The sequence below is a fragment of the Lepidochelys olivacea genome (genome assembly GCF_965140295.1).
Source record: "Lepidochelys olivacea isolate rLepOli2 genome assembly, chromosome: 1".
Taxonomy (NCBI): domain Eukaryota; kingdom Metazoa; phylum Chordata; order Testudines; family Cheloniidae; genus Lepidochelys; species Lepidochelys olivacea.
The window spans coordinates 202,995,450-203,008,168 of record NC_140411.1 but is presented as its reverse complement, the minus strand read 5'-3'; the positions used below and the strand labels follow the sequence as shown (position 1 = coordinate 203,008,168).

General features: G+C 48.7%; 2 protein-coding genes across 15 annotated transcripts in view; both read right to left on the bottom strand.

The window, feature by feature from the left end:
• ZDHHC23 (zDHHC palmitoyltransferase 23) overlaps window positions 1-5,811 on the bottom strand; it is a 34,937-nt gene extending 29,126 nt beyond the window's left edge. For 3 of the 4 annotated variants that reach the window (XM_084644943.1, XM_084644944.1, XM_084644945.1), the window contains exons 1-3: window positions 5,004-5,221; window positions 3,364-4,074; window positions 2,380-2,547 (exon numbers count right to left, since the gene is read on the bottom strand). In XM_084644943.1, the coding sequence (XP_084501069.1) occupies window positions 2,380-2,547; window positions 3,364-4,074; window positions 5,004-5,110 (986 nt within the window). In that variant the 5' untranslated portion in view covers window positions 5,111-5,221. Of the gene's footprint in view, window positions 1-2,379; window positions 2,548-3,363; window positions 4,075-5,003; window positions 5,291-5,676 lie in introns of those variants that run through there. The other variant, XM_084644946.1, reaches the window with a different exon arrangement.
• A 1,795-nt stretch (window positions 5,812-7,606) lies between these two features.
• GRAMD1C (GRAM domain containing 1C) overlaps window positions 7,607-12,719 on the bottom strand; it is an 83,683-nt gene continuing 78,570 nt past the window's right edge. For all 11 annotated transcript variants that reach the window (XM_084636130.1, XM_084636123.1, XM_084636120.1 and 8 more), the window contains one exon: window positions 7,607-8,288. In XM_084636130.1, coding sequence (XP_084492256.1) covers window positions 8,211-8,288 — 78 coding nt within the window. In that variant the 3' untranslated portion in view covers window positions 7,607-8,210. The remainder of the gene's footprint in view (window positions 8,289-12,719) is intronic.

The following is a 12,719-nucleotide window of genomic DNA, read 5'->3' as shown; positions in this document are numbered from 1 at the left end:
TGATGCTTAGCACTTACACAGCCATATACATTTCCAATAATAAAAAATAATAATAATACCCAGCTCTTATACAGCACTTTTCACCAGTAGAATGCCACGTGTTTTACAAAAGCCAGTATCATCCTCCTTTTATAGGTGGGGAAACTGAGGCCCAGATTGGGGACTCATAATAATAAAACTAAGCTCTTATCTAGTGCTTTTCATCAGTAGAACTCAAAGTGCTTTACACAGGAGGGCAGTATCAATATGCCCATTGTACAGGTGAGGAAACTGAGGTCACCACCAGAGCCAGGATTTGAACCCGGACCTCCTGAGTCTCAGTCCAGTGTTCTAGCCTCTGTTTCAGCACTGTATAAATGTTAATGTTTTTGTCACCATGCCGGGGAGAGAGGCAAGCACTAAGCCCTTTTTATAGCTGGACAAACTCATGCAGAGATGTGAAGTCACACACTCAGAGTCACACCAGCAAATCTTTGGTGACGCTAGGTAAAGGAGGTCTGACTCACATTCTACTGCCCTAACCACTAGATCACACTGTTTTACAAACTCTAAGGGGAGCTCAACTTATACAGTCACAGAAGGAAGCAACTGCAGTCTGGGACCCACCAGCCCTCATTCCCTGTCTGCTCATTGAATCTAGCCACTCAAATGCTCTAGACACTAACAGCCTGGTCCACTCTCCCACACCAGTTGCATGGGAGTAGAAAGGGGTGATCTTTCAGGACACCTTATAAAATCCGCTAGACTATGAAGGCCAAACTCTGCATGGCGGCAACCACTGGATGTCCTGACCTACACCTAACTTGGACTGGTTAAGTCTCTGCTGCAGTCACAAACACAACCTCTCCATTGCCCTCCCACCTCCTCTCCTACAACTCAACCTCTTTCCTTCTCTACATCACCGCCACTCCCCAGCTACACACCACCCAGTAATCCCCAAAACTCTTGGACCTGGCATTTCATCTCCCAACCTCCCTGATCACTTGCTTGTATATTGAATTCCTTCTCCCCACTCCCGATCTTGTCTATTTAGACTAGGGGTGGGCAATTTTTTTTGGCCCGAGGGCCACATCTGGGTAGGGAAATTGCATACAGGGCCATGAATGTAGGGCTGGGGTAGGGGTATGGTGTGCAGGAAGGGGCTCAGGGTGCAGGAGGGGTGGAAGCTGAGGCAGGGGGCTCAGAGCAGTGGGTTGGGGTGCAGGAAGGGTTCAGGCTCCAACCCGGCGCTGCTTACCTTGAGCAGCTCAAGGGTGGAAGCAGCGCGCAGCGGGACTAAGGCAGGCTCCCTGCGGCCCCTGGGGGAGGGGAGGGCAGAGGGCTCTGTGAGCTGCCCTCACCTGCGGGTAACTCCCACAAAGCTCCCATTGGCCACAGTTCCCCGTTCCCAGCCAATGGGGGCTAGTGCCCGCAGGTGAAAGCAGTGCTTGGAGCCCTCTGCCCCCCCACTCCCTCAGGGGCTGCAGGGACATGGTGCCGGCCACTTCTGGGGGCGGCATGGGGCCAGGGCAGCCAGGGAGCCTGCCTTAGCCCCATGGCTCCACTGGGGTGGCAAATTCCGTGGGCTGGCAATCCCGTGGGCTGGATCCAAAGCCCTGATGGGCCGGATCCGGCCTGCAGGCCGTATTTTGCCCACCCCTGATTTAGACTGTAACCTCTTCAAAGCAATGGCTGTCAGCTACTGTGTAAGCTGTACAGGATCTAGTCCAAAGGGGAGTCCATCCCAATAGGAGCTTCTAGGTGCTACTGGATAATAAAAATAAATAAATCTTGGAACTACAGGACAACACAGAGGCAGCTGAATGGAAGGAGGATCTGTGGAGCTGATGAAGGGGTGGCAGGATGCAGCCAGGCAGCATGAGAGCTCCTAAGCACTGGAGAGGCAGCGGAAGGGAGCAGGTGAGGATCTTTGAAGGGAGCCAGAGAGTAAGAAAGGAAGTCTGGGGACTCAGGCAGCAGGGATTGGTGGAGGGAGTCAGATGAAGAAGCAACAGCTTGGAAGACTCATACACTGAGGATGAGGTGAAAGGACAGAGACGGAGGGACAAGTAGGATGGTCTTATGTTTAAGGCACAGGAGTGGGACATAGGAGAACTGAGTTCCAGTCCTGGCTCTGCCACTGACTTTCTATGGGACCTTGAGAAACTAACTCTGTGCCTACAGCATCCCTTGCTGTAGAATGGGGACAGCACTTCTCAGTCTCCCAGGAGTTGTGAGGATAAATTCATTGTTTGTCAGGCATGACGCGGGCCATAGGAGATGGACTGGGGCCTCCGGAACTGGAAACAAGTAACAAGTGGGAACTGAGCTACATGATCTGACCTCTGAGGAAGGACCCATGTCCCCACCCCGTGCCCTGTCCCTGAGAAGATTTCTCACCTGTAGTCTGCATAGGTCCCTGGGCAGTAGAACAGCGCTATGAACATATTTTGGCCCCTACAGATGGTGTCCAGGGTCAGTGTAATTCCATAAACGGAGGTGAGCAGGAAGAGGGATAGCACAAGGATAAAGGCTCGGTGGTTCCGCTCCCCTACGCAGCTGTTAATCCTCCAAAGGAAAGAACATTTTATAAAACATTTTTCTTTACTTAAAAAAAAAAGCGTCTCTCTCCCTTGACTGGCAGAGAATTTGGTTCCAAGGTGTGTCTGTATAATACACTCACCAGAGTGCACATAAAGCCACTCAAGGGCACAGGCTAGTAATTTAGGCCAATAATTAAGGAAATGTAAAAACAGCATATTCAGATCCTGCCAGTGTCAATATAGCTCTGGGAGAGCCTCCCACATCCTGTCAATTGCCTGCTGGCAGGCTCTTAGCCTTTCCTAAAACCCTAAGAAAGGTGACGTCTCTTTGCTTGATATATCCACACACCACCATCCCTGGGATCTTGGGCTGCATTTACACTGGCAATTTTAGTGACTCTCCCCCTGCTGCTGTAGCACCAGTGCGGCTCCAGTGGTGGAAGCAATTGCAGGAGTGCTAGCATGTCACAAAATTTATACCTGCTTAGAGCATATTTAAACATCATGGCGGTAAAAAAAAACCTGACCCCTTTCTTACATCACTAGCACTCCACTCAGTGGAACTGTACTGGTTCTAGAGTCACAGTGGGAAATTTCCCTAAAACTGTCATTGCAGACAGACTAGGACCCAGAGACCAAAACCTGGTCTTGAAACATAGATCTCCTATACCAGAGTTGGCTAGTTATCAGGTCACCCTACTTAGGGCAAATGACAGCTCTCTGTACCAAAATGAAAGGCACCAAATCCAAGTGGCAGCCCTATTTGACTGCTAGCATCTGGATCAAAGAGCAACAACTTCTTTAACCTTAAACAACAACCTCAGAAGTCCATGGCACCTACCAGACACAGTGATGGTCCAGTCTCCTTACACATATGCCACACAACCGGCAATGTCCAGCCCGAGGTGGCCTAATCAGCTGACATTTGGTGCACCAGTCCTCCTTTGCTCTGTCTAGTCCCTCGGCCAACGTTCTAGAATAGCCCTTGGCATCACTGTTCTTAGCATGACAGCTGGCAATGCCAGACAAAGCTGCTCCGTGAAGCCCATTGGAACTCCCCAGGATTTTCCTGTTTGGCAAGTCATTGCTGCCTTGGCATGGTGATTTGTCATTGCTCATTTGGCTGGCAAGGTAGCCAGGGTCTCTCTTGGCTTGAGACAGGGCCACAAGCATGAGAATTAGCCCACAGGTGAGAATAACCACCTGAGTTTGCCCCACATGGCCTCGGGGAACCACTTCCCGGAGGAACACATAATACATGTACCCCAGAGAGAACAGCCCCAGGCTCAAAAAGAAGAGAGTCCGTCCCTTTCTTCTGTGTGTGAGGTAGTAGTACCACAGCACCACCACAGGAAGGGATGTCAGGATAACAAGTGCCAACAGGAAGTGCAGAGCTGCTACATGGAGGAAGACTGGCAGCAGGACGAGTGGTGGGAGCAGGCTAATATTGATCTTTATGGCCCCCTTAAGCCAGGGGATGCGGAAGCGATCCAAGATGGTGTCTGCAATTCTCTCTAAAGTCCCCGGGGGCAAAGATCTGCACGTCAGCCACCTGTTAGGGAAAAGCACAGATTTTGCTCACATACATGAGACACTTCTGTGCTGTCTACTCCCCTCTTAGTTCAGTCTCTCCTTACAATCTAATCAGAACCCACAAGATTCAATCACTTCACATCAATCACTTTGACTCACTCCCTATTTCCCTTCCCATTTCTTCCTATTCTATGCCTATCTGATGTAACCTGTAATCTTTCTCAGACAGGAGATGTGCCTTTTTAAAGAAATTTCTAAAGACCAACGCAAGGTTATTCTATTAATATTAAGCCTTTCACTCTCTAACTTCTGTGATTCCATCTACCCACTTCAACAAATCTGTCCCTGATTCAGAAACCAGATGAATAGCAGCTGTGAAACTGACAAGAATCAGGTCTGGGTGTCCACAGATCTCTGGCTCTGGGGCAGTCCACACTGTGGGGCTTACCCTAATGCTGCAGACCCTGGAAGTCCTGGGTCTCTAGCAGCCCTGCATGCAAGCTGGCAGGAAACCAGGCAGGCAGGAACCCTGCCTGTGCTTCAGTGAAAGTTCTTTGAACCCAGTAAGTTTCCACATAACATTTTGGGTTTAACAAACAAGAATTTTCTGATGAAATCCTGTTTTGCTGTGAAATTCCCAGCCTGCTCTATTACCCCAGCCTTTATCCCAACCAGGCAGAAGGCTTTTGACATTCCCAAAATGCCCAGTCCCTTGTCAATTGGCACTTGACACAGACAACCACTCCTATCTGACAGGGAGATGTTTAAAAGTACCAAATGGAGCAGTTATGTGTAGACTGGGTTTCCAAAGCTGAGCCTGACCACACAGTGCCCCTTTCTAAAGAAGCTGGTTAAAGGTGGGGGGGGGGACGACACTCAAGATACCACGGTAATGAGCGTGGTATGAGCCCCCCTATGTAAAGGCAGATTAGAGACTAGGCTCTTTACCTTTCACAGCCCTCATCGAGGTCCTCGCAGTCACAGCAACAGGCCACTAGATGGTTCTTCTCCCCCCTCCGGTCAATGTACTCGCAGCAGCAGAGCGGCTCCTCCATCTCAGACCCTTCGGCCTTCCTCCTCCTTTTGCCCGGTTTCCAGCCGCTGATTCCGCAGGCAACTGAGGCTCCCGCTTGCTCTGGCCGGCGTGCGATGGCGACTCCTGCGGGGGGGGGGGGGGGGGGGGCAGCGGGGAAGGGCACAGGGACCCGGCTGCCCCGGCACTGCCTGCTGGGGTCCTGCAGAAGCGAGTGGCCGGCTATTTCTGGCACAAAAGCCAGACGTGAGTGGAAAGAGGGGCGGCGGGGCCGGGCGGCGGGGCTTCAGGGGCAACTCCTCTGCTCCCCGGCTTAGACCAGCAGCCCCGGGCCCCCACGGCTCTAGCCCGGGCCAGCCCGTCGGAGGGAGAACGGGGGTGGGGGGGTCCCAGCTGCCCCCTGAGCCCACCCAGGTGCTCAGCCCGTCCTCCCCCGGCCCCGCACACCCACCAGCCCTGCTCCACCCGAGCCGCCTCCTCCCCCTCCTCCAGCCGCGCCGCCCCGCCGCCATTCACTCCGCACACCCCATCCCGGAGAACAGCTGTGATTGGCTACGCCCCCTGCAGGCTCTCACCCCCGTCACTCACCTCACGTGAGCAGGGCGCCCGGCTGAGGGTGGGCAGCCGGCAGCCTCCCCGCCCGCTGCTCCCGACCGCTTCCGAACACCCCCGTGCCAACGTCAGCCGGGATGGCCCAATGCCGGCGCGGGCGGGGCGGGGCCAGCCATGACGTCACGGCAGAGGCCGGCCTGCTTACAGGGCGCGGGGGGTGGCGACAGGTGGGGGGCGCAGCCCGGCCGCGGGAATGGTGTGCAGGCCGAAGCCTGGCACAGAACGCGGTGCAGACGCTACGTCACAGAGCCGGCCGCGCGCGCTCCCGGCCCCCGGCCCGTACCCAGGCATTGCCGCGCGCGCGGCGGTAGCTTTGCCCGGCCAGGCTGGGGCGCTGCGCTCGCGCCCAGCGAGCCCGGCTGGGGCTAGAGGAGCCGCGAGCTCCCTTGCGAGCCAGCGCTGCCGCATCCGCCCCTTCCCCCAGGCCGCGCAGCCGTGGCATCGGTTTAACGAAGCGGGGGCCGCGCTTGGGCGTGTTGAACTGGTGCAACTCCGCGGGTGGCCGGCGCCACGCACGCTTGCTCCGGTTTAACGTCGCTGTCTCCTCGCACCGCCGCAGGCCCCGCTGGTGGCTTTTGAAAGGCGCAAAGGGGAAGGATCTGCCCAGCAAAGTAGCAGCTGATGAGCAAGACAAAGCACGTCCCTGCGGGTACCGGTTTGCCAGGGGCAGCTTGCAAAATCAGAACTGTTCAGCGGAGGTCTGTAGCCAAAAGGCTGTCGGTGAATCCGACTCACCAGCAGCTGCAACAGAGAGGAGCAACTACAACTATCCTTCCTGCTCAGTACACGGTCCTGGGAAGTTCTTGGTTCCACAGACATGCATAGTGTGGCCACAAAACACAAGCCAAAGTATTTCAGTCAGTAGTAGACAAGCACCAGTCTTGCATCCTAACTGCTAAAAACTAGCTGCCTTTACCCATATGCTTACCAGATGACAGGCAGGCCGGCCGCCAATAGATAAGGAGGGGGAGATAATGCCCCAATAATTGTCACGGACTTGGCTCACTGCAGCTAGTGGATACAGAGCAAGGCACTGAGCTCACGCTTTCATTGCCACACAGTGTACACGTCTGCAGCGCCATCTATGCTACAACTGCATCAGGGAGCTGGTAACAACGGTGGTCCTTTGGTTGTAACAGCTCTAGTTTACAACAGAGACAAGACCATAACTATTAGGCTGCTTATAAAACACTCAGCATTCCATCTACACTGGAAAATAGACTGGGTCAGAGACAATTATAACCAGGTCCCCCTGTAGTGTAAACAGGACGCTAGTTTTTGCAGGCTATAGCCCTGTTTGAAAGGAACTCCAAAATACAACATACACTGGTCAGTAAATGGGTTTGTAGCACAGTGATGCACTGCATACACTGGGCCAGGGAAATTGTGGCCCTTCCTCCACAACAAAACAGCCAATTTTCACATACTTGTAACCCAGCCATGTTATAATATAGTTTCTTCTTGCTTGTATGAACATAAAACCAAAACCATGACAATCACAGCAGGGAACTACCTTTGAGGGTTAAAATACACTTCCCTCACATATTTAATGTGTTGTTTTGCTGTCCACAAAGACATGAAAACCATAACACAGCTGGGGTACAAGCATGTTTTTCAAGCATGATTAAACATGCCAGTTTCTGTAATGCAGAGTTGGCAATGTTGTAGCAGCAGCCTTGGTTAACCCTGGTTTAGGTTTTTTAGGAAGTTGCTAACAGGGCTTCACCCAACCAATATAAGGGCCCCCTCAATTTTGGTTTCTAATCTGGCCGTTTCCCAATGGTCTGTTATCATTTCTGGGTATCACACCAAGGATTGAAGGAACAATTTCTTTTGGAGTGCTGAAATTTCATTAGGCAAGCTGAACAGATGTGGTGGGGTGGGGGGGAGGAATTAGCAGAGCCCATCAGTGTGCAGAACAATTTAATAAGAGATTAAACATGGAGCTCTTTCATTTTGAGTGAAACAAAAAAATGCAATCTTAAAAAAATAAATATGGGTATTTCAAACTGCTGACTTGTTTTACACAATATGTATGTCTATGAAGGAGCATATGAATATCCTGGATATGTGAAATCACTGCCTGCTGTTATTTCTTTACAGAACATCCCCCGTCCTGCCCCCGCTGTAGCTTAGTGCCACTGATTCTTCAAATCAATATAAAAGAGTTCAGTTTTCATTAGATACAGTCATTGCTGTGCTGAGGTTGCACTTCTCTGTAATTTGCACATCACAGTTACACAGTACAGTACAATGTTCTCACTCATTCACACCTCTGGCTTGTTCACAAGAAAACCAGATGTATGGGGGTGGTGGGTAGAGATTCTCAGAGTTACAGGACCTCAGAACCTGCCCTGTTTTATCCAGAGGTCTGTATTAGCTGCACCAGGAGCTGCTGAACAAAAAATAGTAAAAAGCTCTGAGACAACAGAATGTCAAAACCCCCACCCCCAAACAGATATGCAGCATCTTCATTCTCATGACATCTTGAGTTGTGGGTGTTGGTAATGTTAACTCTCAGTCTCATCACTCTTGGTCTTGTTCAGGTGATCAAAGCTTCTCTGAAGCATAGAAAGGGAGCTCTTCAGCTGTGGAGATACAACCCCCGGCCCCCAAAAGTATATAAATTATGCTGCTGCAAGGATGAGATGTAAATGTTTTATTTTTACATTCAGAATAATTCCCTCCCACCCTTTCATATTAACAGTAGTTTGCAGTAAACCATTTAGAATCAACCGTAGAATCACAGAATGTCAGGATTAGAAGAGACCTCAGGAGGTCATCTAGTCCAACCCCCTGCTCAAAGCAGGACCAATCCCCAACTAAATCATCCCAGCCAGAGCTTTGTCAAGCCTGACCTTAAAAACCTCTAAGGAAGGAGGTTCCACCACCTTCCTAGGTAACCCATTCCAGTGCTTCACCACCCTCCTAATGAAAGAGTTTTTCCTAATAGCCAACCTAAACCTCCCCCACTGCAACTTGAGACCATTACTCCTCGTCCTGTCATCTGGTACTGCTGAGAACAGTCGAGATCCATCCTCTATGGAACCCCCTTTCAGGTAACTGAAAGCAGCTATCAAATCCCCCCTCACTCTTCTTTTCTGCAGACTAAATAATCCCAGTTCTCTCAGCCTCTCCTCATAAGTCATATGCTTCAGCCCCCTAATCATTTTTGTTGCCCTCCACTGGACGCTTTCTAATTTTTCCACATCCTTCTTGTAGCATGGGGCCCAAAACTGGACACAGTACTCCAGATGAGGCCTCACCAATGCCGAATAGAGGGGAATGATCACGTCCCTCAATCCGCTGGCAATACTCCTACCTATACAGCCCAAAATGTCGTTAGCCTTCTTGGCAACAAGGGCACACTGTTGACTCATATCCAGTTTTTCGTCCACTGTAACCCCTAGGTCCTTTTCTGCAGAACTGCTTCCTATCCACTCGGTCCCAAGTCTGTAGCGGTGCATGGGATTCTTCCGTCCTAAGTGCAGGACTCTGCACTTGTCCTTGTTGAGCCTCATCAGATTTCTTTTGGCCCAATCCTCTCCTCCCAGTTTAGTGTTATCTGCAAACTTGCTGAGGGTGCAATCCACACCATCCTCCAGATCTTTAATGAAGATTTGAACAAAACCGGCCTCAGGATCGACCCTCGGTTTGATACCAGCTGCCAACTAGACATGGATCTGTTGATCACTATCCATTGAGCCCGATGATCTAGCCAGCTTTCTATCCACCTTATAGTCCATTCATCCAGCCCATACTTCTTTTAATGTACTGGCAAGAATACTGTGGGACACCATATCAAAAGCTTTGCTAAAGTCAAGGAATAACATGTCCACTGCTTTCCCCTCATCCACAGAGCCACTTATCTCGTCATAGAAGGCAATTAGAATAGTCAGGCATGACTTGCCCTTGGTGAATCCATGCTGACTGTTCCTGATCACTTTCCTCTCCTCTAAGTGCTTCAGAATTGATTCCTTGAGGACCTGCTCCATGATTTTTCCAGGGATTTATATTACAGCTGCTAGGCAAGCACAGTACACAGCATAGACTGTCATTTCTACATAGTTACAGAGCTGTCCTAAATTCTGTTACCCTGCTAGACTATGCTGCACTGGCTACATTGCAAGAAAGAAACCATTACATTGTCATTTTTAACATAGTTGCTGCATATGGCAAATACTGAAAGGAACACCCCAACAAGATGTGCACTATAATAGAGGCATGATGCCTTCAGTGTGCTCTGAGGACAAGGATGAATGCAGAAAACTGCCAGCACTCAGAAAGGGCACAATATTATAGCAATCTAAAGTGTACCATGACTTGCACAGGAAAAAAGTGGTGAGTGATTTTTTTTTTTTTAAGATAGGAAATGTGGTTAAATTCTCACTCAATATAGTTCAATATTTAATTTTCTATGTTCTTTAAAAATACCATTTTAGCTATTTGGAATTAACTACTGTCAGAATGGTAGGAAGTTAGGAAAATAGGAGAGTCGGAGTCAGAAAGAGAAGAAAAAAATAATTAAGTTAAAAACGTTAATAGGCTAAAAAGTTTTAAAAAATGAAATCAACCAATTTTGCAATCTTTCATTTGCTAAGCCATGGCTTCTCAATCCAGAGGTCAGAAATGCATCTGCACCCTCCTTGTTTTTATAGCTAGATGGAAGTGGGGCAGGTCCCCAAACTTTTCCTGTTATAATATAGGGTCATGGTATGGAGAAAGTTTGAAAACCACAGTGTTATGCAACTGGAGGAGCCTGGAAAGGAAGAAGGATGAAAGGAATGATCCCACAAATATCTGCTCTCCCTCAAACACCCTTATCAGATATTTTTAAAATGTGGAGTTTTTAAAATAAAAACTGAAATGGAGACAGAGCCAAATATCTGCACACTGATGCCATTGCAGGTGAAGCCAGCTCATCTTCGCCTGTTGCCATCTTACATACATGTAGAGCAAGAGGGATGACCACTTAAAAGCCTGTGGCACGCTACACAAAAAAAAATCCTCAGAGCAAATTGAGCAATTGCCCAGTTCTCTCAGAAAGAAGAGAATGGAGCCATTCAAAAGTAATCCTATCTTAGCTTTTCATGGGTTCACAAATGCACCAAAGCCACCTCATAACCAACATCAAAGGTATTTGATAGATGTAAAAGGATCAGCATGGACACTTGATCTTTGTCCATCGCAAGGGGGAGATCACAGAATCATAGAAACGTATGACTGGAAGGGACCTTGAGAGGTCATCAAGTCCATCCCCTGCTCAGAGGTAGGACCAGGTAAACCTAGACCATCCCTGACAGGTGTTTGTCCAACCTGTTCTTAAAACCTCCAATGATGGGGATTCCATAACTTCCCTTGGAAGCCTACTATAGAGCTTAACTACCCTTTATAGTTTGAAAGCTTTCCCTAATATCTAACCAAAATTTCCCTTGCTGCAGGTTAAGTCCATTACTTCTTGCCTAACCTTCAGTGGATATGGAGAACAATTGATTCCTGTCCTCTTTATAACAGCCCATAGCATATTTGAAGACTGTTATAAGGTCCCCCTTTGGGTTTCTTTTTTCAAGACTCAAAACAAAACAAAACAAAAAAACTAAGTATATTTAACGTTTCCTAATAGATCATGTGTTCTAAACCTTTTATCATTTTTGTTGTTCTCCTATGGACTCTTTCTTAAAGTGTAGCACCCAGAACTGGACAGAGTATTCCAGCTGAGGCCTCACCAGTGATGAATAGAGCAGAACAATTACCTCCTGTGTCTTACACACAAAACTCCTGTGTCTACACCTCAGAATTATATTAGCCTTTTTCACAACTGTATCTGAGGTCCTGGCCACACTGTGGCTTTTAACAGTGTTTGAAACCATTCCCAAACAAGCTTACAGCCAATGGCTTCATTTATGATCATCTTCCAGCAAGACCAACACAGTCTCTGTACTCTATTCAAGCTTAAAATGAAACCGACAGTGGTCAAGGAAGTCTGTGGTCTCCAGGTAACACTAGGGCTGCCTCACCACAACTTTCACCAAAACAAGGGAGCAAAGTTAGAAACAAAGATGTCATTGGAAAGGATTATCCGTATCAAGAGGGGGTTCTTAAGTGTGGGCGTAAATCACCAGTTTGTGAGATGCTGGTGCCTTTCCTGCCTGATGGTCTCCCACCAACAAGCGGACCAAATATTCTTCCACTAGGATGTGCAGTTCAAAGCCCCCGGGGCATCCTAGAACTTCACTTAGCAAAACAGGCTGAGTTTCAGCCTGAGAAGACTTCTTGTTCGTCTCCACTCCTGCATTGATTGCTCTCAGAAAGGCAGCCAATCCAATCTGAATCCAATTATCTTGAGGTAGGCAGATAACTCCTCACAGCATAAAGAAAAGGAGTACTTGTGGCACCTTAGAGACTAACCAATTTATTTGAGCATGAGCTTTCGTGAGCTACAGCTCACTTCATCGGATGCATACTGTGGAAACTGCAGCAGACTTTATATACACACAGAGAATATGAAACAATACCTCCTCCCACCCCACTGTCCTGCTGGTAATAGCTTATCTAAAGTGATCATCAGGTTGGGCCATTTCCAGCACAAATCCAGGTTTTCTCACCCTCCACCCCCCCACACAAATTCACTCTCATGCTCAAATAAATTGGTTAGTCTCTAAGGTGCCACAAGTACTCCTTTTCTTTTTGCGAATACAGACTAACACGGCTGTTACTCTGAATCCTCACAGCATGAAATTTTCCACTGTGTATCCAAGTCCCACTCTTCTTACAAACACCTTTCATTTGGAAACAACTTGAAATCCAGTGGCTGTATGAGTCTTCCTGCCAGAACTTTATCGCTAGGCCATACTAGCATAGAAGCAAACTCAAATCTACCTGCCTACGTTCCCTTTTTAAGCATTTTAGTATGATATGCCTCAAGCTCCTGGACTCCCAGAGTTAGCTATCCTGGCAAATATGATTTCTGCCTTAGCACAGGGTGATCCAAAGAAGCAGAACTATACATTATGGGAGAA